Genomic DNA, 26,981 nt, shown 5'->3' with positions numbered 1-26,981 from the left:
AAATGTAACTATTATAGTATCAAGAAGGGGGGAAGATCGTCCTTGGCAGGGATGAAAATGTACGTTTGTTGCCAAGGATATGTGGGGGACATACTCCGTTAAATCACACTCAGTGATATACATGAACTGCTGTTCAGTATGATTCAAAGTCGTTTATTTTTACGGGGCTGGACGCCGTATAATGTGACGGGTGCAAAATAGCCTAAGTGCTAACGCACCCAAAATTACAAATTCAATCAATCGCCTCGTATATACCAATAGGCTAACCGCGACTGGAAAATGAGTGGAGGATGAAGGAAGTGAGGGAAGGTGTCCGATTCCTTATGGAATAAAAATATTCTAACATATCAGGGACAAAATATGGGATAGTAACTTTAATTTAATTTCCATTAAAGAAATAAATAGACAATTATGAATCAAATGGTCCAAATCTCATGGCATTGTGAATAAAGCTTGTGTTGATTGACCATTAAACGCCAATTCCTAAACACACATTCAGAACATATTTGTTCATATTCTTGCGTATGGCTCACAAATAGAAAACGCACAAATTATCACACGCATACTATTTCCTACGTACTCTAACCTTGGAAGTTGCTCCCGATAACAACTTCCCTGATCCACTCCACGTACGATTCTGTCCTGGTGTATACGCCGGGAAGGTTCCCGTCGCATAATACCGATCCGAAAGAGAGGACGCCGACGAGGACGTACTGGGGGCCCAAGGGGAGCATGAGGGGCCCCCCGCTGTCCCCGCTGCAAGAGTCGCGACCTGGTTCGGCGGCGCAGATGTAGGTATCCAGGATGGAAATGTTATGCTTCGTATATTCCTTCTGACAGGCGGAACGCTCCACTAATGGAATACTCACTTCTTGGAGCTGGGGGACAACACGTCGCACTCCTGAAAGAAAACAAAATTATATATATATATATACATACAGGTTTCCACCATAGCACACCCAAAAAAATTCAGAGAGTGCAGAATAACAACATTTCTTGATAACATTTTCATCGTTGAGGCCTTGTTTTTACGCTAGAAGCACTCGAGAAAAAAATGTATTTTTATCCTACATGTATGCAACAACGTGGGACATACTCATGGTTGCCAGTGGCATTTCTTTCTCTTTTTTTTGGAAAAAACTAAAATTCAGTACGCTACAATTAGACTATGAATCAATCAAGAAATATTAACTTCTGGGCAGGTACTGCGTCAGAAAAAAATGTTTGTGGGATGTCAAGAGAAGCTGGAGCATTTTAGAGAAGCAGATTCATTTAATGTACCACTAAATGCATATTTGGATAAAAAATTATGTATCTAGTATTTATTGATTCCTGGGGGGGGGCGATAGTAGTCGATTGGTACATCAGCCTCCTTTTCCCAATCTTATATCCGCTGAAGGCACAGTGCACATGCACCGTGGTTCTAATGCCAGTTTAAACGATAGGTTCAGTACGGATTAGCCTATCTGTGCATAAAGTGAACTCATAACAGCAATTCAAACAATTCATTTTTTTCCGATCTGGTGCAGTCACTGTCTCTCAGCTTATCTCTGGGCAAAGGTTATGAAGACTCTCATAAGCAGCCTAAAAATATGGGGTGTGTTAAATTTTTAAATTGAAGAGAAAGGTTAAGCTCGGCCATTTCATCCTTTCACCTTCTCCTGGCGTGATCGTGTATAAACAGTGTTTATTACGTTATCCAGACAGAAATAATAACCGTCAGCGACAACTGCGAGTCTGTTCCACGGGTTTGTATAAATAGAGGATAAAAGTTTCGTACCTAAAGCGCTTGTTTATTCTAAACGAAGCATCAGCATTGTCACTGAGAAAAGTTGCACGCCTGGATGTCGTTTATCTGCTGTGAAAGTTTGTAAGTGTTCTGCAGCTACACCCTTCATAAATGAAGAAGGAAACTCATCAGATGTGTTATTAAAACAATTTTTATTTACAAAGTGGGGCCTCTGATGTTTAGTAGTAAGAGCCTAGAACCTTCCAGCTCGAATAAAAGTTCCCTTTTATTCAATCAAAATGTATAACATAATCATATATAGTTTTAAATAGATATGATTAAAGTTATAATTTTTATTTCCAAAAGATTCGTATTTTTCTTGTTTAACGTATCTTTCCAATGTAATACAGCAAAAAACTTATAAAAATATTTCTTGGTAGCCATAAATGCAATAGAAAACAACGAAATGCGATAGAATATTCCTAGTTTAAGGAAATTGATTACTTTTGATGTAGCATCTTAGTCATTATTGTAGTATTTCCTGCCAATCCGTTGATATTTTCTCCTTTTTGTATGGTATGTAAAAGTAAATATACTCGTATAATTAAACTTTGATTGGCAGTTCACTGCGAACATAAAAACAGACAATATTACTTTAGTATATTTGATTTAGTAAATTTATCTAAGATGTTTGAATATAATTTATTAAATATTTACCATCACTACCCCATCCAGCAACAATGACTCTTTTTCCAGGCTCAAGGTTGACCTTGTGATTGTTGTCAGGCAGGCAAACTGGTCCGATCATATCTGAAAATTAAGTAAATGAATAAAGCTTCTGTATACATAGTTTAAATTTCAAGATATTAACTTTCTCTCCATTTTGAAATATTACTAATTATACAGTGTATTAATCAGAAAGTGGTGTTTAAAAGGTGTAGAATTATCTACAAATTTGGAGTTGTCTAAAAATCACCAGTCTGAAGAAAAGGGAAGTAGTTCTGTGTTACACGTCGGTAGGAAAGCTTCAAGTCTTCCTTAATATTATAATATGAATAACTTGCACAAATATGTAATTCTACGGCTGCAGACAACAAAAGAGAACTGTTATGTGCGTCGCCCACCATGACTCCTCGAAACACATTCCATGTGTTTTTCGGAGAAGGTCCGCACCTAACTCCCGTCTATTGTGATCATAGCATTTGCCTTTTGTTTACCTCTATACAAGGAAGACAGTTGGAATGACAAGAGAGCGCATTCGCTTCCACGCCGCGAACAAAAAAAATCGAACTTCTCGCATGGAAATTCCACAAGCCGCTTCCATGTGTTTCGGAGCGACACACTGTCATAATGATGTGGCAACCAATTGCTCAAATTTCCCGCGCATGAGAAACTCCAAAATGTGATTGGTAGAAAAGGAGGCACATGGTTTCTAACGTCGGTGATTGGTAGTAAACGCATACGTCACTCTTGAAATGAGTAACTAACTAATAAGAATTGAGAAATACACTTAGTTAAGAAGGTGCTATTAATTTTATTATGTAGCTGAATACCTTTGTCTCTTAAAATTAGCTTACTTTGGGTTAGAATTAGGAAATACATAACAAAAAAGCAGAGAACACTTGGAAATCAATCAAGCCTTTACGTCTCTTCCACAGAGCCAATTTATCAGTCGGCAATCCTGTTTATTTTTCTGTTGGTTTTCTATCGCTTCAAGTTAATGAATGAGGATAAGTGATGACTAGATAAAATTGACGAAGGGACTGACGCCAAAGGAACGCTCATGTCCGTGCCGAAACTCGAACCAGAAACCTTCGATGATGAGATCGAGACTCGAGAACACTAAGGTAAGCATGGGCGTCCGGAAGGGGGGGCAAGGGGGGGCCGTGGACCCCCTGGAAAACGAAAGTCAACCAAAAATTACTTATTTCACACATATAATTTAATTTCAGCCTCAATAATGTATGTTAACTATTGCACGAACATGATAAATTCAAATTTAAGCAATGTTTTTTGAGGGATGAACACTATTATTGGGGAAAATATGTCATGTTGGCCCCCCCTGGAAAAAAAATACCTTCCTTGCCCCTCCCTGGAAAAAATCCTGCGGACGTCCATGAAGGTAAGTGTACACATATGTACGCTGTGTGAGTGAGTGAGAGAGAAAGAGAGAGATGGGGGGGAGAGAGTTAAAACATGAAATGGGATGATTTAAAGTTAAATTATAAAAATCAACATATTCTAAATCTGCCGGTAGACATATAAGCCCTGGAGTATTCAAAGTTTTCTCTCAGGTTGACATTACCAGATTCTGCAAAAGTTCGCTCTTTTCTAGCGCAAGTTATCATATTCTGAACACAACAGTGCTCCAAGCGAATTTTCTAATTAGCTTTCATACGCAGAAACAAAAAAATGCACAACACCGTTGGTTTTGCAGCCCCTTTCATGAGCTAACAGTAGACCAGAATATACCAACTAATTTACAACTTCTACGGGGAAAAGAGGAAACAGAGAAGGCCGCGCAGTTCCACAAACGCAAGCACAACCAAATTCATTTCGTATTCTTCGCCGGAAATTATATGTGCATAACAGAAGCAGAGAAAAAAATCTAATTTTTCAACATTGTGCTTCTCCATACGTAGGATTTAATTTCACTTCACGAAATCCATTCCTCCTTTATGCTTTGCACGCTGAAGGCCTTTGTGCAGCCGTGAGCCGAGGTTCAAAGCTTCGTTACAAGGGTTGATTGCCAGCCATTATCTGCAAGCAACTACCTACACTCGCTGTTGACAACAACTAACTCATCAAGTGGGATTGTTGCAGCAAGCTGTAAGTGCCGTCCTCTGTGAACACTCATTACATCCTCTTGTCCTAGGTTACTAATTACATTAATCGTAGAGTCATTACACATATTGTATATGTGTGTGTGTATGTATGTATATATATATAAATAAACACGTACAGAACACACGCTCAAATAAATGTGAACCTCACTTCCACGTAGTAGCCCACACCCTGTACTGCATTTTGAAGACTAGCGAGGCTATGGTGTCTAGACCCATGGCCAGTATAATCCTCTATGGGACTTGTGTGATGTCCATTTTTTGTTTGTGGGTGTCCTTGCATCTATCACCATTCATCCTCATCTTCGCGATTAGCCAAAAGTGGCAGAAAAGCGAAGTGAAATAAACTAAAGCAATCAATCAAACGGGCCAACTTTCACAATGTTAGGGGACACCAATATTAAGCTCGTTTCGATAGTACGGGCCCTCGAAAAATAGCATTTTCTACCCATGTATGTATGCAACCACGCAGCACATATTCAAATGTTGCCACTAGCATTTATTTTTTTGTGTGTGTTGTAAAACACATTATAATCAATAGTGTGGTAAGAAAACATTATCATACCAACACAGACGCCGGTAAGGTGAAGTCTCGAGGTTGAAATCGTGCATGTATTCCCACCAGCGATACATATAGACATATTTTATGTTTTTACATAAAAGAAAGGCTTCTTAAGTCTTGTCCAGAGGTATTCACACTCCAAAGTGCGATCCTTTTTTGATTAGTCACGCGGTCAGTCCGTAGCATTATATCTTTTTTATATAGTTTTGGTCACAGATAATATAAATGCCAGTGGTAACCTTGAGTCTGTCCCTTATTTTTGCATACATTTAGGAGATGAAATATGGGCAAAATGAAAAACAGGCGCCCTGATCTTTCTGGAGGTGGCTACAATCAAAGTAAACCAATTGAAAAAAGGTTTATTTCGGTTACCTGTAAATGTTACTGGTTTCTGCAGATGAATTATCCCAATGTCGTTCACAATTTGGGGATTCCTTTCGTACAAATGATGCGGAGTCACTTCGACAACCCCAACATCCACGGGACTAGCTCCATCGTCGTCGCGGAACAGGTTGGACTCTCCCAGGCGAACGAAAACTCTGTAACAGAAGTAACGTAATTATTATAGTGCATAACAAAAGTTTATAATGGAATGGTTTATGACTCAAATTATGAAAAAGCACTATTAGTGTGGTGGCCAAGCAAGTTGGGTGCTCGACTCACCTTCCCACTGTCGCAGATTCAGTGTTCTAGTCCAAATCATCGTTCGTCCTAATCATCAATTAGTCAAAAGTGGCAGAAAGCAACATTAGATAACATATACAGGGTGGCTCAATAAGTCACTTAACACCCCCAGTACAAGGCCACTGCGGCATGGAACGTGAAAATGGCGATGACCAATCGTTATCAGGCCAATGAAGAACCACATTGACGTCACCCGCATGATTGGCAGCCATCTTGATGTCCGCCATCTTGAATTCAACTTCAGAAATTTAAATGGGAAGGGGGTCGTGCGACATATCAAAATGGGCTAGAATTTCACCAGGAAAACTAAAAGTTAGGTGAAAACAAATGTCACAGTTGTTTTCCTGGTGAAATTCTAGCCCATTTTGATATGTCGCACGACCCCCTTCCCATTTAAATTTCTGAAGTTGAATTCAAGATGGCGGACATCAAGATGGCTGCCGACCATGCGGGTGACGTCAGTGTGGTTCTCCTTGGCCAGGCAACGATTGGTCATCGCCATTTTCACGTTCCATGCCGCAGTGGCCTTGTACTGGGGGTGTTAAGTGACTTATTGAGCCATAACTTTGTGGTATTGTTAACTCTGCAACAATTAAAGTTAGGTGAAAACAAATGTCACAGTTGTTTTCCTGGTGAAATTCTAGCCCATTTTGATATGTCGCACGACCCCTTCCCATTTAAATTTCTGAAGTTGAATTCAAGATGGCGGACATCAAGATGGTTGCCGACCATGCGGATGACGTCAATGTGGTTCTTCCTTGGCCTGATAACGATTGGTCATCGCCATTTTCACGTTCCATGCCGCAGTGGCCTTGTACTGGGGGTGTTAAGTGACTTATTGAGCCATAACTTTGTGGTATTGTTAACTCTGCAACAATTAAAGTTAGGTGAAAACAAATGTCACAGTTGTTTTCCTGGTGAAATTCTAGCCCATTTTGATATGTCGCACGACCCCCTTCTTCTCATTTAAATTTCTGAAGTTGAATTCAAGATGGCGGACATCAAGATGGCTGCCGACCATGCGGGTGACGTCAATGTGGTTCTTCCTTGGCCTGATAACGATTGGTCATCGCCATTTTCACGTTCCATGCCGCAGTGGCCTTGTACTGGGGGTGTTAAGTGACTTATTGAGCCATAACTTTGTGGTATTGTTAACTCTGCAACAATTAAAGTTAGGTGAAAACAAATGTCACAGTTGTTTTCCTGGTGAAATTCTAGCCCATTTTGATATGTCGTACGACCCCCTTCCCATTTAAATTTCTGAAGTTGAATTCAAGATGGCGGACATCAAGATGGCTGCCGACCATGCGGGTGACGTCAATGTGGTTCTTCATTGGCCTGATAACGATTGGTCATCGCCATTTTCACGTTCCATGCCGCAGTGGCCTTGTACTGGGGGTGTTAAGTGACTTATTGAGCCATAACTTTGTGGTATTGTTAACTCTGCAACAATTAAAGTTAGGTGAAAACAAATGTCACAGTTGATTTTCTGGTGAAATTCTAGCCCATTTTGATATGTCGCACGACCCCCTTCCCATTTAAATTTCTGAAGTTAAATTCAAGATGGCGGACATCAAGATGGCTGCCGACCATGCGGGTGACGTCAATGTGGTTCTTCCTTGGCCTGATAACGATTGGTCATCGCCATTTTCACGTTCCATGCCGCAGTGGCGTTGTACTGGGGGTGTTAAGTGACTTATTGAGCCACCCTGTATATAAGTAGAAAAGAAAAAGCGAATTCGTTGTAAACTTTACAGACTATTCCTACACTGGAAAAAGTTGGCCTTAGATCGTCACTTTCCGCTGCCGTTCAACAACCATGGCCTTTTTTGAGTATTAACTCCAATTGCATAGTTATCCAAATTAATGTAATATTAAATATTCAATATTTTAAAAGCATGTTTATGGTGCACGCAATGTTTTTATGCATTATAAAATATTCAAATTTAAATCAATAACGGTTGCGTCCCGTATTTCTAAATTAACAGACATGCTCTTCAATTTTAACGATAGAATATTGAAAACTTTACTGTAACTTGTGTCAGTGTACAATGTTCTCGTGCACATTGGGCTCTTGAGATAATTTATGTAAAATTTATAAGTGCAAGCATGGGCTCCCTAAGATTTTCACATTATTAAAATGTATTAATTTAGGTTACTTTTGTTAACCTCTTTGAACTGAGGACCAAAGTAACAAAGTAATTTTTAGATGTCGCTTATTTACAAAGATAGTCCTGGATGGAAAACTTTTAGATTCTGTCCCCCTCTCCAAGTTAAGCCCAAACTTCGATTCTGCCTCCTCAAAGTTAGGCCCCAACTTACGCCCATGAGTGCAAGTTCTTAATTGTTACAAAATTCTTCTTAATTAACCCCTCTTACGTTTCCTTGTTATGAACAATAAAGTAACGAATTCCATTATTTCCCATCTGTCGTAGGAAACGGATATTTCGGTCATGTATTATATTAGGTTCATTTTTTAATGCCTCGAAGTCTATTCATCTCCTGTGAACAAGAAACTGTCAGAAAAGGACTAAAGTAAGTTATTTTCACTTTTACAGTCTTTAACATTATAATCAAAAAGTATGTCTGGGAATTACCCAAAACACTACTTACATAGGCCGAATATTCTTCTGGTCGTCCATCAAACAATGAGCTGCGGTAATAATGTGCTTCCTCGTAATGAGAGCCCCACCGCACAGGAAATGAACTAATGCAGGATTTCTCGGATCTGAAAAGTTATCAAAAATTAGACAACTCCAGGAAACGCAATTAATACGCCATGGAAAATAGCTTCTTAGCTATTTTGCTTGTTTGTCAATTCAGTTGAAATCAACAATTTCAATGTAATCCATAGGTACTTTCTGCCCCCCCTTCAAATTATCTTAAGTTGGCGTCTCTGACGTACTCCCTTACATATTACATGTAAAATTTCTGTTATGGATAATTACTTAAAATACATATATTTATACTTCTACATGAAGGCAAGAAACGTTGAAATATGCCACCTTAATATCTCACAGTACTTGTAAAAAAACCTTCCACAAACTTACTCCTTCACAACTGTTCACGGAAATATAAACCTGTGGAAAACTGCAATTACTAAAATAGTAACGACATACTTTCGAGTTTAGAACAGAAGCTGCGTATCTTGTTTTAATTTGTTTTATTTTACTTCACTTTTCTGCCACTTTCACGAAGATAGCTTCGTATGTGGGAGTCATTGAGGACATGATAGAACATGTCAATCGACAGGCAATGACTAATAGTTCTCAGGATGTACACTGGCGCTCCTGTCGATCCCACTAGCAGCGCCGCTCGTGCCAGTTCTCTCAATTAATTCACAAGTCTTTATTTACGATTCTCAGAAGACATTACAAAAACGTTTAAATTCTATTTTCTTACTCATAATCTGTTTTTATTAATTACCTTTCTTTATTTAAGTTGCATGGCCACATTAGTAACTGAATTAATCTATGGGATGTGAGGCCTAAATTATGTGCAACCCTAAATTATGCAATTTACCATCAGATTAATTGTTACCAGAAGTAAATTGAAATGCATCAATAAATTTAATTAAACTACAGAACTTGGAAAGTATTGTGGGGATTTAAAAATGAGGTAAAACCACACATTGCTTCATTGCTTACGAAATCATACTATATTTCCCAAATCCGCCTTACCATGATCTTTTCTCAACAATCGGCCCGATCCTGTGGCCGAGTGGTTACCACATCGTGCTGCGACGCCAAGGGTCCCGGGTTCGAATCCCGGTCGGGTATGGTTGTTTGTGAATGTCCATTTTCATACATTTCATCACTCATCTCCATCTTCGCAAATTAGCCAAGAGGCACAAAACGCGAAGTAAAATAAACTAAATCAATGTCTCAATTTCTCAACAATCGATATGAAATTGACCTACTCATACCTTAGAAACACTACAAAGACGAAATTTAGTGCATTGGAAGACAGATTAAATATCACATAGGTGTTTGTTTACATCAAAAGGTAAGGATTACTCAGAAACTTGGGACCTCCCCGATGGCGTAGCGGTAAAATAGTCGCCTTGTCATCAACGGATCTCGGTGAAATCACAAAGTGGTTTTTTACACTTTAAACTGTAAGTCCAATCCCGATTAGCCTTTCTGTGAATAAAGTGAACTTAAAGCCAAAAGCTCAACTCAGATCAACTGCTCAGAAACGTATCACATCAATTTCGCTATGGTCATATTTAAGGCTGTCAACAACCAATTTCCCCGATGTGTTCCACGCTGCGTGTGTACGTAGAAGAACCAACAAGTTCAGAACGGCACAATGCAATGGAAGAAGCTTATCAGAAAAAGTGCATTGTAATGGTTGCAGAGAGTGGTATATGTGTTACTGATCATTCAAGGCAAATAGATGACCGCTGAGAACGAATGCCCAAGATCGGTTTTAATTTTCGGGTAGGCACTACAGCCGTTCTATTCATTCCTGAACTGAAGCGAAGTATGAATATCCCTTTTAATTTCAGTTTGCCTATGCCCTCTTAGCCTTACTGCGCATAAAGTAGACTTAAAACACCAACTCAAACCAAACCAAGCCTATGCCCTCTGTGCTGTGCTTAACCGAGCCGCAGAGATTTATCCACACATTTCCGACACGCCCTAACCCCCCTCAAATATTCTCAACAGCCCTAAAATTCTTCACAAAGGTCCAATTCGTGGCCATTTTGGCTCTAAATTTACAATGACACCCCCAGCACTTCTAATGAACTTACAACCCCGCATGGAAAATTCTGGATTAACCGACCGTTCATGGTTTAATTGTTTACCAGCCCAATACTTGCCTTGATATGCAATTATGGACATCCACGGATATGCTCCCAGCAAGCTGTTAGTGCCTCCATGAATACGATTCAGCAAACGACCAAATCCACAATCCTCTGAGAATGGATTTATCTCTGCGTTGGTCGACAGCTGAACCGGCTTATCTTCGCCTGGAGTGACGGTTAGGTTCGGTTTAAGGTTCCCGCTTCCTCCCTCTGAACCAATCAGAGGTTTCGTGTCCGCATCCGAAGCACTAGATGAGGATGATGATCCATTGTTCGAAGGACGCCCAAAGGTTGGCAACCGTGGGCAACACACTTTGGGAGAGTTGTTCTCGAAGCCACACGCAGACTTCCTCAAGAATTCCACGGAAGATGGCGTTCTGGTTTTCAAGAGATCGAGGAGAGGAGAGCAAGAATAGATTATGATGCAACGGCCAGGAAGGTCAGATGGCGACCGGCAGTCGTCCACGTTCACTCTTTCCCTGACTTTGCCCGGAAACAATATGTCTGAAATATTCAAGCAAAAATTAACTCATCTTAGTACAGTATGTAATATTGTTATTCGTACACATAGAATTTCCGAGGAAAAAAATGTCATATATCTACTAGTAAATATAATCATTTTCATATGTAACTGGAAATTAATGTAAATGAAGGTTTCACCAACAAATGTCAATAAAAATATATGTTCAAAGTGTATAAACAGAGCATATAATTTATGTGAAAAGAGAAAACCACGCTGTTTCATGCAACATTGTTATTCGTACAGGCAAGAGTTTCAATCTTCCTCGCATACAGTGCCACCGCTATTCGGGCGATTTCGTGCAGTTTGCAACTTCGTAACAAGTTTGAACATGCAGGCGCGCTCCCCGTCAAGTGGAATGCTGTCGTAGGTATTATTGTAGGCCTATCGTCTATCTATCAGCGTGTTCGAAATGGGCAAGGTGAAGGAACGTAGTTCCGATCTGAAGGATGTTGTTATAAATTTGGCCCTTAGAGGTTATTCGTTAAGAAAAATTGGACAAACAGTCAATAAATCACACTCCACAGTTCAATACATAGTAAACAAATTTATAGAGGAAGGTTCAGCACAGAATGTGCCGAGAAAACCAAAAGAGAGACGGTTGAATAAACGTGGTGAACACTTTATTTTAAAAAGAGTGCGAGAAAACCCCCGACTAAGTGTTCCACAGTTACGACCGTTAGTAGAAAATGTTACTGGCAAGATGATGTCCGATCAAACTGTCCGATGTGCTTTGTGGAAGCATGGATATAATGGCAGAATACCACGAAAGAGGCCGCATGTAAATAAGGTGAATCGCAGGAATAGACTTTCATTCGCAATAGAGCACATCCACAAGGACCAGTAATTTTGGGATAGTGTCATATGGTCAAACGAGTCCAAGATTAATATATACGGGTCAGATAGGATAAATAGGGTCTGGAGAAAATGAAATAAAGACAATGATCACATTAACACAGTTCCAACAGTTAAACCAATGACAATAATAAAGCATTAATAAAGCAAAATAAAGCAAAAATAAAGCAAATAAAATAAAGCAAAAATAAAACATTATTGATTTGGGGCAGTATGTCGTCCAAAGGTGTTGGTACCATCCAGTTTATTGATGGTATCATGGAAGCATATGTCTATTTGGACATATTGAAGAACAATGTAAAGCAGAGTGCCCAAAAAATGGACATGCCGCCTATCAACAGATTCCAACAAGACAATGACAGTAAGCATAAGACGCGAGTTAACATGAATTGGCTAATATGGAATGTGCCCAAACTACTACAACACCAACTCAAAGTCAAGACTTAAATCCCATTGAGCATTTTATGGGCAACTTTGAAGAGGCGAGTCCATACAGCAGGCGTCAAGTCCAAACAAGAGTTGAAAACTGTTGTGCAAGCCGAGTGGAATAAAATAAGCTCTGAAACATGTCGGAAACTGGTTAATTCTATGAAGAACAGGTGTCAAGCAGTAATTAAAGCCAAAGGATACGCATCAAAGTATTAGAACTGTCAGTCAATTTGAACTGAATACACTTTTTTTCTTTTATATTATTAAGTGTACGAATAGAAAAGTTGTATAAAAAATGGCATGTTTCTCTTTCAGTTTCATTTACTTTATTATTGTCATTGGTTACACAGAATTTGGGTAAGATTTTATGTTCGTAATGATATTAGTTATTGAATTGTAAAGAAACAATTTCAAAAGAGTGTATTTCCTTTCAGATATTAAAGCATTTTCTTGGAAAATCCCTGTGTACGAATAAGAATGTTACATACTGAATATACGAGTACATTATACGTACATACTTAAAGTAATCTATATAATTTTCGCCTAGAAGAGTAATGTGTGGCTATGCGTAGATAGTCTACATATACGTGTATATAATGTAGACTGTAATTGATTAACTGATTTTTCTTACTTCGTATTTCTGCCACTTTTGGCTAATCGCAAAGATGGAGATGAATGGTGATATGATGAGATGGATGAAGGATAATCAGAAACCATATGGACGACACAACACAAGCGCTACAGAGGATTATGCTGGCCGCTGGTCCAGGCATCAGAGCCTCGTTAGTCTGCAAAATGGGGTAAATGATAATACGATGAAACTGATAAAGGGACACTCATAAAAAACACCCATGCCCAGGCCGAGACTCGAACCCGGGACTGTTACCACATCGTGTTCATTACTGGATTTGTTCGGACAAGGTATGTTCTCCCGTCTACATATGCCCATATACGTACATGATAGCATTAACATTTGTTGGAAAGATCTATTTCCCCGTGGCCTATCCAACGCTGTATGAATATTGTTATGTACATAAGCGCCCACTTTTAAGGGGCAGGACATTTTGATCCATCCAAAAGTACCTGAAGGAATACAGAGTACCAGATTGTGCTATCCATGGGCAAAGAACCGGCGGAAAAGCAACCACATCATCCGTATATGCAGCTGAATGACGGAAGCAGCGTCTCTCACTGGACAACGCGAGCTGCAAGAATAGATAGGCAAAACTTGTGTTCAATTTACCTTAACAAAAAACGATCCATATCCGACTTTCCGCCGTTCTACCTAGTCTTGAGCACGAGCAAACTTTACAAATGGAAGATTTTCCTCCTTTTGCAATGTGTCCAAATTTTGATAAATATTCAGGAAAATCCCAGCCCGTCAGGTCAATAACACAGCTTTGGTTTCTCTCTTCTCAGAAAACTCAAACAATCGCTGCCGGCCAAAAAAATTAGGAAAACACCAGGGTCATCTTCAAGGTTAACAAGAAACAATGCGTTCAAAAATACACATGTCACCTGTTCATTCCGAAAAGAAACAAAGCTTGGAGATAAATTGTGCTCGTCCATTGAAAAACTCCTGGAAGTTCGGGGAGAAGGTAAACGTGGACAGGAAAGAGAGAAGGGGAATATTATTTTTTAATGAGACGTTCTGGAAGTCCTGAGGTGGAGCTTAACGTCTGTTAATTGTGTGGTCCCATGGGGAGTCCCGTTGACATTTCCACGCGCTGACATTCAAAATAGAGAAGCAGTGGGGGAGGGAGGCTGTGTTAGCACATTAACCCTCAGGGGGTTCGTGGACGTTAAAGGAGAAAGGCTACTCCTCAAGCATAATGTGGAAATTGCATAAGCTCGATTTCCAAAGATGTTGCAAGCAGTGGCGAACCGAGGCCAAAGGGTTTGGGTCGCCATAAATTTCATGCCTGGGTTGACACTAGGAGCGTTGGCTTCTGTTTCAGTAGTCAATGTGTTATATTAACCATGCCTCTTCTTTCGAGAACAATCAGATAATAGTATCACCTACACCAACACCCCTGGCCTGTGGCCTGTACTATCCAAAACACCAGAAAGTGCGTCAACGCTTAAAAATATGCGAGTACAGCTTGACCAAGATAAGAATGTCCCTGTGGTGCTGTAGTCGCACAAGAGAAGAGGAAACGAGAGGAGAAAAACAATTGACCGTGCTCTTTAGTTCGCGAGTTTGCCGGGGGCATTCTTATCTAAATAACCTAAGTTGTACATTCCTGGTGGCGTAGCGAAAATGTCGACCTTTTGTGATCAATGGGTCCCGGGTTCGATACCGGATGGAAGCACATTGCGCAGTGCACTTTAAACTGTAGGTGCACTCCCGTTTCACCTATATGTGATTAAAGTGGACGGGTCATTCTATATCAGGAAAAAAGACATTTGCCACCACATCGTCCGATTTCAACCAAATTTGTAGCATTCGTACTCTCGGCATGCATGTAAAATTTCTTGCTAGTTAACATTTTGAAACTTTCAGGTTTTTATAAAGCGACTTAGACATTTTATTAATTATATCGGCTTCTAAATGGTAAAGGGAACATTCAATTGGATCAGCGTACATTATCCAGGGACAAAAATATAAACTTTCGATTAGCATAGCAGTAATGGATGATTGTTTTCTCTCCAGGAAGAAAGTCGCGAAATGTCACAGTGTTTATTTCTAAGGTTTTTTGGATTAAAAAGCTTTTCAAAAAATCCTCAAACTTTTTGTTCTAGAAGACAATGGTAGTGTCAGGAAATGAGCAATGATTGTTCGTTCACTGGTAAGGGTTGGAGGAAACATTTCAATAGGTCCAGGGAACAGGCTAGCACAATTAACACCGTTTCCGTCAAATGTTGCGAGCTGAGAAAGAAGTTAAATGTAGAAGAGAGCAGTATAATTAATTTACTTTCCCCATTCAAAAGATGAAATTAATTTTCCGTGAGTTTTGAACCGTATCACCCCTACTTGGGTTCTTTCCGAGGGAAATTCATAGAAGAGGGAGCTGTTTATGTTCGGGCACGACACCGTACACATTTGTTGCCAGAATGAGAACGCACGCACCTTTGAAATAACGCTCCAGAAGCTTGGGCGTCGGAAGAGAGGGGGGATCGAACAGGTCTGTCGACCCCCTGGAAATTGGCACCGTTCATTTTAAGTTACAACAATGCAGAAAGCTTGCTACTTTATAGTTAATAACGGAAATATACTGTAATTCAGTTAGTTCGTATTCGAACAGAATAACCTAAGTAAAGACGGTGTTAGATCGAAGAATTGAGCGCACGTACAGTCACGGACACTGCCGGCTTGTAATGAATACACTGACTTTCAATGGAATCGTTACAAGCCGGCACTGTCCGTGACTGTACAATACAGTAACCAGGTTAAGTTTTCATATCTTATCATTTGAACCAAATAATAAATGGTTCCACATTTTTTTTTAAAAAAATCCAAACATTATGTGGGAGGTTACACAACATAAACCCTATTGAGATAATAAATAATAATAATAATAATAAACTTTATGAGGACTTCCCAAAAGCTTTTCCTGGAACTAGCTGTGTAAAGTTAATATAACAAAATACAGAATAACTATGCCTCTCAGTACACGAACTGCATTAAATTTTTTAAAAATGAAGAAAGATCAGCAGAGCATCCATTCATCGAACTCGGCAGAACACGGCAGTTCAAAAGTTTGGCAGAAACCGGATCCAGTGTGACAATGAGGTAAGGCGCTTAAATATGTCGAACTTATAATCTACAGTAATACAACTTTGGAAAATACACTTGAAGAGCGTAGATGTATTTCAATATCATACCAAGGTTTCGAACGAGACCCAGAATCTCGTCCTCGGTCTCGTGTCGTCGAAGGATTGGGACTTGACTGAGTTTGAGAAAGGCAACAAGGTTAATACAGGCATGGTCGTGTGAGCCAGAGTTCGTGACCCGACTCTAAAAATCCTTTCTGAATTCCTCCCACACGTGATATGCGAACCAAGAGGGCGCTGCCGTCAGCTTTCCTTGGACCTTACGAAACTTCGAAACTGCGATAAGGAAACTTCGACACTGACGGTTTCCCCCATCCGCAGGTACGAAACATATTTGCGGAGGAGGAGGGAGTCTATCGCTGGAAGGGGTCGACGAAACCTTTCAGACGATTACGACAGTCGACGTGATCTTGATGAGAAACATGAAAACATTCCAGACACGGGTTCCCACAGGGGTATAGCTGATCGGCTGTTATCTGTTTCTGCTTTTGTTGCAAAGTTACATGTAAGATCGAAGTTTTGTACCATTTTGTACTGACTCTCTCATCGCCTTGGTGATCGAGAGCGTCGAGTGGTCGACTCACGATCTCGTCACAAAAGTTTCCAGGTTCGAGTCCTGGCTTGGGCATGAGTGTCCATCCTTATCATCTCGATTAATCTAACGAGGCACACAAGGGATATAAAAATTTAAAAAAGAACAATACAAATAGGATGTAGCTAACAGGCTACGACGAACACCCAAGTACAGTAGTCCCTCGATAATTCGATGTTCCGTATAATTCAAGGTCAAAAAAAATCTGCAACGTGCTGGAGCAGAAGACACTTGACCATTTAGTGTAAGTTCAATATTATTTCACTATTTTCTTAACATCATTGTATTACTGTACTGAACAGTGCACACAATAATACTGTATAAGAACCCCAGATTTTCACAAACTGCAGTATATAAAACAAATCAATCAATCCATCACATATGGTAGGTTTCTTTCACATCCCCTATCATGGCATGTTGCAATGCGCAGGGGCAGTACGTTCAATTGTACTGTATTTACACGTAACTGGTATTCTCTTCTGGGCAAATCCTTCTACACAATCTACCTCAGAGTTTTCGGAAGTTCATACCATCCTTCCTACGCAGTCTTTCTTCGTAGGACGGCGACAAGAAACATGCAAAGAAGGAAGGCACGAATCAGCCAAACCTATAATTAGGAAAGGTTAAGTCTTTTTATTTTCTGAAAGGTTATGGTGGGGAAACCCGCACTGGAATTCCAGAAGTGACGAAGGTATTCCTTGCAGACTACCGGCGGGAAAATGGATAAGGAAATGTCCTGCAGAGTTTGTACATCCGACATTAAGTTTCAGATGAAATAAGCATAAAATAATAGTAACTACTGTTAAGAAGGGAATCAGAATTACCATTGTTTAGAAATCGTTTCTTACTGTGAGATGTCTACATGCTACAAATAAACTAGATTATAGCCTCAAATGTAAAATTGAAAAATAATATAATATTGAGAAAATACAGACAACCTTTTTATTTGAAAATAAACATGGGAAGTTAAGACACAAAATTTTGAAATTCTACATATTAATTACTCTGTACAAGATTGACTTAAAATAATGGAAATTTAAAATGAACGAAATAACACATATAAAAACAGCAAATTAAACATTAATTTCAGGTACTCGCATATGTAGTGCTTCTTTCAAAATTCCTGTGTTTGAGAATATAATGTAAATTGTGAAATTAGCAGCCATAAACATTCACTAACACTGAATATAACGAACATAGAAGTACAATCCTTCTTGTATATCCGAATTAACATTTTTGGTATTATAATTTAATATCTTATTTTTTAGGGGGAGGGCCAGTGGCTCTAACCCTTTACCACTGGCGTACGCAGGATTTATTTTCGGGAGATGGCTGGAATTGTAAAAGTGGATGGTACTTAGCTGCTTTCCAAGGGAGACTGAATACACAATAAGTTATTTCGTATATTAAAAATTTTCACTCTCTAGCATGGCAATTGGGAGTCATTTAAGCGTTTGCCTTTTTACATGACGGGTTTTACCACTGTGGTTATTCCCGAGTTCTTCACTGTTTTATTTGCAAATGTTGGATTTCTCAAAATATCAGTGAAAGGATGTAGCCCAATCAGCCCCACTCTGCGTACGCCAGTGACCTTCACGTGAGTTTATTTCCAAATTGGAATAAACGAATGGTAGTAGACCAGTGTGCAATATGTATCATACTCAGGGACGGCGCCAGGGGTGGGCACGGGTGGGCAAGCGCCCACCCAAAAAGTCCTGTGCCCACCCGATTGCCAACCCAATCAAATTCAATAAGTACATATACTTGGAGATAGCTATATGAATGATTCGATAAATAAGTGTATTCTGGTGTTCATAACATGTATATTTTACTTGTGAATATTATCTATGCTAGATTTATTCACATATTATCAACCCATAAAAAGCCAATTTTGTCATTAGAAAGTGAAAGTAAATACTAGAGCTATTGAAACAAAAACTGTGATCAAATGAATACTTCCATGATTAAAAGCAGTTAGTAGGCTTAGGAGGTTCAAAATTATGTAGGGTATGATCAAGATTAGATCAGAATTTAGGTCGAACTTGAGGACTGCAGCTCCGAGCCTCCACATACGTATATAAATCCCGGTCTGGGTATGGTTAAAATAATCTCCAAATAAACAAATAAAATCATCATCTTAGCGTTACTTCCACCGGCAACACAATACATTCTTTTGACTTTTTAGTTATTATTATTAGAATAATTTAATCAAGAAGACTTAGATGGGCAGGCCATGTGACACGAATGGCAGAGGAAAAACAATAGTTTACAGGATTCTTGTTGGGAAACCTGATGGTAAGAGACCAGTAGGAAGTCCAAGACGAGGATGGAGGGATAACGTTGAGATGGACCTAAAAGAAATCGGCAAGAATCGAAAAGATTGGATTGATCTTGTCCCGAATAGGGACAGATGGAAGGCTTCTGTTGCTGAAGCCATAAACCTTCGGGTTTAATTATGCTAGAGAGTATATTATAGTTTTAATTAGCTCTGCATTAAAATTCCAGAAGTGTCCCTTTTTTATTTCATTACAATTTTTATATACTTCAGTGAATAAATTTTAATAAACCAGTTATGTATGGAAAAAGCTACAGAATTATTCAATTGCTAATGAGTGGCTTATCCTATTTAGAAATCCTCGTTCCATACATAAATTTTGCCACATGAATCAGCCGAAAATGTCAACAGAATCTGTAGATGCAGCTGAAGTATCCAGAAGACTATTTTATTAGTTTGTTTTTAAATCCACTTTTATGCTCAGATAAGCTAATCGGGACTAAACCTACAGTTTAACGTGGAAACAGTGTGCATTGTGCTTCCACCAGAGGAGGGTAGAGTCGTACACAGGACGTCTTCATTATAATGCGACAGCGTTATGCCTTTGGGGAAAAATATACAGAAAGAACTCGCACCAAACGTGGCATTTTATCACCACAGAAGATGCGTCCATTTCAGGAGGGTGATTGCCTGAGACAAATATTTGAGACTTTCGGAAAACAACATCATTGTTCACGGAATTAGCTGCCTTGATCTACTAATGAAACGCTGTGCAATTGAAACTACCATCTCAACTTTCTAAGAGGTATGAACTAATGCAACTCCATTTTTGGAAGAGTAAGTTGTGGTTGATTTGTTATATTTAACCTTTAAACAGCCGAGCCGGTTTTCGAAAGTAACCCCTCTATCGCCGCGGCCTTTGCGCGTGATTTTTAAATTTTTACACTTATTTCAGAAAAACGTTATATCTCGGAGACTATTTGAGCAATCTACTTCGGATAACTTTTGTTTGAAAACAAAAACATCGGAGCACGCGACCGTGTACAATTTAGAAAGCTTAATTGAGAAAAACGGGGTTGGGAGGGGCCAAGTCCCCAAATTTCAATGAAAAACAATCTGGCGTTCGCCCCCTCTTCTCCCGTTATTTTGGAAAAAGGGTGCAAACTTTTGCATTGTTTTCAAAGATTAGACCTTTTGCAACAAAGTGAAACTTGTTTCAAGTTCTAGTTCTCATACAAGCTGAAATATGACGCAATATGTACAATTTGCATTTTGGCTAAAAATAGCTAATTTGCATATTAGAGGAAGGGGGAGGGGGTGGGTTCTCTTCCACATGACATTTGAATGTCTTGTCTCAACATCTGTCAGAGTTTACAACCTCACATACAAGTATGAAGGTCCTAAAAGCACGTGAATGGTGTAATCGGCACCATGGGTCATATGTGACCCATTGGCTGTTTAAATGTTAAAGTCATTTTTCTGCTAATTTTGATAATGACGACGATAAGATTCAATGGTGATTAGATTAAAGTTACGAAGGGGCGAAAACAAACACAAGCTGACACTCAAAATACAAACCCAAATAAATTATTACTTTGACAGTGATTCCAAGCACCAGGGACTCGTTGCCTGAAAGAATCAAGTTTCCAGGGTGTGCTGCACAGGATAGAGGTTGACATTCTAGTGTTTTCGAAATGGTCACGCCATGTAACCCAAGTCATTATGAAAAATAGTTGAATTATTACTGGCACGGTGATCAACTTCGATGAATTCCTTGTGTCCTAAATCATTTTGTTACCTCAAAAAATATGTTCATGTAATCAACCATACGTGTATTGCTTCTCCCGCATTAGTAACATAACAGTTCAGAAAATGAAGCAACTTAGCTAATACTCTCTTCAATTCTGGACAGATTTTTCGATCTTACCTGTTTGTGAGTGATATTCTGTCAAAATGGCCTTTCATTAGCCTAGGAATACTTCATGGACAATGAACAAAGAATTTGATTTCCTTGTGTGTTTTAAATCATTCGTAATAAGACGTTCATTTTAATTCAAACATTCAGTGGCGGCGATTAGGAGGACTGGGAAATGGGGGATGCAGTTCCCTCGCCAAATGTTGCCACTTTTTGCCCCCGCACTATGGCCTTTTTATGCTAAGCCTTTTCTACCAAGAAAAAGTATATTGTCCTTGCCCCTCAAATGTTGGCACCCAATCGCCGCTACTACAAACATTCAGATAGATTTCTCAGTTGTACAAACCTTGTAAGCTAAGAAAAGTGACCCCCAAGGAGTAAGAAAACTCTATCAGTCAAAAACTTATACGATGAAAATACTATGCGCAGGAACATGCATTTAAATTACGAGAGACTTCACGATTGTCTACCATCGCCCTTTCTATCATTTTCGCCGAATACAAAATCAAGTATGTGCCTTGTATTTGCAACACAAGCTTAAACCTAATTCACATTTATTTCACTGTATTAACATGCATGAAAGAATGTGATTAGAATGTATGGCTGGGGTATGGCTGCGCATGTCTAAACACTTCCTTGAAATAATTGTGTCCATCAGAGACAAAGCGAAAGGAAATGGAACAAGATGCGAGAAGATTAGAAAAGAATAAAGAGGAAAACAAGAAAAGGAAAGGAAAAAGAAGTAAGAGGAAAATCGGGAGTGTAAGAGAGAGGGGGGATGCATACGTCTTACATACACGTATATACTATATATGGTCTTACATTTATACTGCCCACCCTAATCTATCAATAAGGACATTCTGCCCACCCTGTCGAAAAATTCTGGCGCCGCCCCTGATGATACTGCAGAACTGATTAGCATTCAAAAATATGTCAAGTTTCAAATCCATGATTGTTCTTAACAAGTTATTCGTCTTCGTCTCATCTTGGCGGTTTGAATGTCAGTCCTTTCAGACGCACATGAGTTATGCTTGGTTATCCGCAACAATGGACAGTGAAGGTATGAACCGGGATTTTTTCATGTTGACGTCAATCTAACGATGGGGCCAACTCAGCAATTTGACAGATGACTGACGAATCTAAGTTTGTGTTTGAGTATATAATTCAAATGGCGGAACCATTTTTCCTGTTCCTTGTTGGTTCTTGAGACATTACAAGGGATTTTAACAATGCAGAGCTTGTGTGATTTTTCCTCGTTTCATATGAATGTCACTGAATAGAAAATTCAGACATCAGTATCCTTCTAGAACCTTTTATTAAATACAAACTGGAAAGATTTGTTGGATGCGGTGGGCAAAACAATGGTAATTATTGACTATAATATAAATATTTGCAGGACACTAAATCTATAATAGAGTAATAAATTCCTCAGGGGACAGCTTCCTCGTGGTTTTCTGTTTCTGTAATGCAAATTATAAAAAATGAGGTTCTCAAAGTGTAGGACACTTACAATTTATTGTTGCAGTTTTCTCCCGGGCTCTGGACAAAAGACACTCTGTGACAATGAAAATTTAATGAGTTGTCTAACCAACATGACACTTTATTTAATGCGAAAATTTAAATAACTTTAAAAAGTGTCAATTTTAAATTAGCACCAAATTTAGATACGAAAAAATAAAACTAAAACTTCACGGCCCTACTTACTGCTTCTGATTCAAAGGGCAAATTATTATAATTTTAAGTTATACAAAACGTTCACACAAGAGTTACTTTCAATCACAGTGGAGTATTATTATTTTGTGAACATATCACTGACTGGGAGGGACAAAAAATAAAGCACTCTGGGTAATAAAGCATGACGTAATCATCTTATCGGCTTGTTGCTCCCAGCAGTTTTTGAACCTGTACGTTCGTCACGCTCTGCTAGTCAGCGTGTGTAATTTGCGTGAGAATTTGTTGCTAGGGACGAGAACCGGTGCGATTAGAACCTCCCACACGACGCTTCCCTCTGTTTGTGGGAGATAATAAAGTTTTCCTTCCCTTTGAGCGTATTGTGTGGACAGGGGATCGCGTTTCGACGCTTGGATAATGCATGTTGGCCACTTGCATTTAAACTAGTGCACATCCTAAAGCTAATGCTCTTCGTGTGTCGTTTACAGTGCGGTGCAGAAATTGAGGGGAGAGTAGAAGTGGAAATTGATCTATTTGTACTTTTCTAATTGTATTTGCTTTGATTTATCGCAACGATGAGGATGAATGATTACATTGCCTTTATCACTTTAGTTTTTCTAGAGGGAGGGAATATAGCTCCATCAGCCCCACTGCGTACGACAGTGCCTAGACTCGAACCTAGAGCCTTCGTCGCGAAATCACGAGTAAAACATTCAACAAGATCTTTCAGTGAGGCGGCTTGTTAATCTACAGCAGTGCTCCAAGTGAGGGGGAGGATAATTTGCATATTGATAATAGGCATCCCTCCACCTATTTCATTGTCTCCATGTTGATCCGTACAAGCATCCCCCGACCCAGTGGCGGCGATTGGGTTCAAAAACCGGGAGGAAGGTGCCAAAACTGGGGGGAGGGGCACAGACAGTAAATAAGGTTTAGCATAGTGCGGGGGCAAAGTGGTGAAAAGTGGGAGGCAACTGGTCCCCTCGTCCCCTCCTAATCGCCGCCACTGCCCGACCTATCCCCAAACTCGACAAAGTATCCCACCCAGGTAGGAATTTCCACTTCGAGCACTGATGATCCATAGAATATCGAAATGGAAGAAAATGTATGAGTATCGCATAACAAGTGAGTTGAAGTTGACTAATAACTAGGGAGACAAATTTATGGTAAATAAAAACTGAGGAGAGCGGTAAAAAAAAAAGTTAGTTCAGCGGTATATACCAGCGGTGGAAAAAAAAATTAGCACACACTTTTTCATCATGAGAGGAAACAACATACAAAAGAGCTATAAATTGATAAACTACTTCATTTTTATATACTGTACACATACACAAGTACTTAGCTGTCCAACCAAAAAGAAAACATCAACACAAAATCGCTTCATTTCTAAATTGCATATCTCAAGTGATTTATTCATTGTATGTATTTAAAGGATATCCTTGCTGTCCAACAAATAAAATAATCACTACTGCACATACACAAACACATGATGAAAATCACATGATGATAAACAAAATTGATTCATGACTGAACACAAATGCCACCATTGTTTCTCTTGATGTGCGGGAACAGACTAATCTTATCGCTGCTACAGCTAGCAAGTTCAATGAAACTGGAAGTTGAGTAGACATTCGGGGGAAGAAAGGAATGCAGCTTGACAGGGAGCGAAGTTTTCGAACTGAGATTATGTGCATGGGAAATCCCAATTTGCAGCGTCTTCCTGATGTGATCGAAGATAAAACGTTCTTCAGCTGCAAGTGGTAGGAAACTTTAGGCAAACGTTTCGTTACAAATCGACAGTTTGCGCACACAACCTCGATTGCCGGTTTTTGCGTGTTTTCTACTTAATTTGATGATATTTCACGGTTATTTCGCGAGAAAGCGTCCATTTCGTGGAAAAGCACACATTTCGCATTACTTCGCGAATAAAATGCATGCATATTTCATCATTGGGGGCGTAGTTACGTGCAGAATGTTCAAAATTGCATCTTTTTTTACATTTCGCGATTTCGCGAATCGCGAAAATTCAATGTCCCTACTAATAACTCTACACGCTTTGTATTAAACGTAGAATTTGGCTTCATGCAATTTTGATGTCAGCAGTCAAGCATGAACATGACGAGAAAGCTTCCGAAAAGACAGTATTCAAAATTGGACCTTGACACTCAGACATCGTTTGGTTTCTAATTATTTATACTAGAGTTTGGACTACAATTACAAATTAACCAGTAGACCTACAGGCCGCAGTTTCCACGGTTCAAAGGACATGTCTGTAGATACAGCACGTGCGGTATTGCCATCTTCAGCACACATATTTACTCCGTTGAATGAAAGTCTGCATAAAATCAATTTCGCAATGTGAATTAACTTAGTTGCAGCATGCATAAAAATAAATGCACGCAAATCGTGCTTGTTTTCTGGCGGTACACCGTAGCTACCGGCACCTTTTTATAGCGCAGGGTGCGAAATCACTGCAGATTGGTGGGGGGAAGGAGCAGACACTCATACACACACACAATTGTATTATTAAATAATTAAATCAATTATTAAATAATCAAATTATATTATAATTCATAGATTGATTGAGTTGGAGTTTTAAGTCCACTTTGTGCACAGAAAGACTAATCGGGACTGGACCTACAGTTTAAATTGGGATCCGTACCACTATATGCCTCCACCGGGTATTGAAAATTATATTATAAAATACACAATATATCGACTGTCCATTTACAATTAAATTCTAAATTGAAGATTTGAGTTTACTACTATGAACATGAACAATGATTTGCGTGGCAAAGGAGGGTGGGGCAAAAATTAAGAGACATTAAGAAGATAATAGTTTCTTACACAACATTCACATCTAAATGCTATTACGTGTTTTATTAATACATTTATATACTTTGGGATAGCTGACGAAAGGTGATGAGAAATGGAGAAGAAATAACAAGGACGAATTTCCGAGTTCTGGGGATTGCTGGGTTCAGTGTCCTTAGAGGCTCTTTGTTGTCCGTTCTTTGTGTATGTTTTCGAAATTATTCCAGTGAAGTATAACAGACTCCCGAACTACAAGTTGTTTATGTTTGTTATTAGAACAAAAACTCTCCCCCCCGGAAAAGTTTGGTGGGGGGATTCCCTCCTGTCCCCCGGGATTTCGAACACTGAATGAGAATAAAAAACATTTTATTTTAATGAAATAAATGCACACGTGGGCGTTGTGTAACCACATGGATACACGACCACTTATGAACATATTCTCCATGCCCTTGATGTTATTTGTATTTGTTTATTTCAAGTCGCGTTCTTCCACTTTTGGCTAATTGTGACGATGAAGATGCATGGTGGAAAGATGAAAGTGATGGAGGGATGACAAACACATGGACAGAACAGAGAACACAATAACCTCCTCACGCTTGGTTATAGCTACTTTGTATTGGTATGACAGGTTGGTAAGCAAGCTATTATTCCGTGCGACTGGTGATTTTAAATTCAGTACGGGGAGGCCCTTTTTTCCGGCTTGTTGTGAACTTACACACTACTATTTCCAGGGTATAGTAGGGCTACTGACCCATATCACACGTTTCTGGCATCCAGAGAAACAGGTAGCAAGTTGTCATTTATCAACACTGAATCAGCGTACTCTCTTCCAGACACCATCTGGATTCTCACTTGCACCTGCCTGGTACGGAAAACAAGTGAAATTAATGCATCAAAAACACGTTTGCCAGTGCAGCGATTTTCACCCCTGGAATATTACAAGGCAGTAACGAAAGAAGGAAATAACCAAGAGAAAGCACAGTTCAGGGTTAAGTGAATTACGCAAATTCTTACCTTGCCCTGCGGCCTCGGAAGGAATTCCGTAGAAAACAGCAATCGCACTGAACCACACAACAAATGAAGTCCTTGAATGTCTCAGGATCATCTTGATCGATAACACCTTAACCTGTCCTGCCTCATTGGCGAAATATTGCTTATATTCCGTCAGCTGGTCCTGTGTTTTCGTTCTTGGCCACGGCATGTCTCTAGCGGCGGACTCAACTTTGCCTTCGGCAAGGTTACGATGGTTTTGAATGAAACTCGTGTGCGAGTGATCTCTATGGGCGAGTTCCTCAACGAATCACCTTCAGGCAAGAGTGAAATCGTATGTACAAACAGAAAGCGCAGGAAATGAGAATTGAAGTGGCGCTGGTACATCGATAAAAAGAAGTGAGATGTAAGATGTCAACACAGTGGCGAAGCGTGACATTTTTACATAGTCATCGCAAGACTTGCCAAACGTCAGGGTCAATCTTTCAACCCGGGAAGGGGAAGGGGGAGGGAGCATT

The 26,981-nt window shown here is 39.5% G+C and overlaps 1 protein-coding gene across 1 annotated transcript; it reads right to left on the bottom strand.

Annotated features, from left to right (window-relative positions):
• Positions 1-347: 347 nt before the first annotated feature.
• LOC145980565 (venom serine protease Bi-VSP-like) lies at positions 348-26,773 on the bottom strand. The gene is made up of 6 exons (XM_083113597.1): positions 26,488-26,773; positions 10,644-11,132; positions 8,432-8,546; positions 5,507-5,673; positions 2,447-2,539; positions 348-901 (listed from the first exon to the last, which is right to left on the bottom strand). Exons 1-6 carry the CDS (start codon positions 26,672-26,674, stop codon positions 582-584), a joined length of 1,371 nt encoding a protein of 456 aa, XP_082969723.1. The 5' UTR covers positions 26,675-26,773; the 3' UTR covers positions 348-581.
• Between the last annotated feature and the right edge of the window lie 208 nt (positions 26,774-26,981).

This window comes from Lepisma saccharinum, chromosome 28 (genome assembly GCF_977018435.1).
Source record: "Lepisma saccharinum chromosome 28, izLepSacc3.1, whole genome shotgun sequence".
Classification (NCBI taxonomy): Eukaryota; Metazoa; Arthropoda; class Insecta; order Zygentoma; family Lepismatidae; genus Lepisma; species Lepisma saccharinum.
The sequence above is the reverse complement of the archived record's forward strand: the minus strand, read 5'-3'. Positions and strand labels throughout refer to the sequence as shown.

Bases quoted from the DNA above. Each gene is read 5' to 3' on its own strand.
- LOC145980565 (XM_083113597.1), bottom strand. From the start codon at position 26,674: ATGCCGTGGCCAAGAACGAAAACACAGGACCAGCTGACGGAATATAAG. The intron at 11,133-26,487 runs GTAAGAATTTGC...TGAATATTTCAG, and splicing joins TTCCGAGGCCGCAGGGCAAG to ACATATTGTTTCCGGGCAAA. The intron at 902-2,446 runs GTAAATATTTAA...GTTTTCTTTCAG, and splicing joins TGCTGGATGGGGTAGTGATG to GAGTGCGACGTGTTGTCCCC.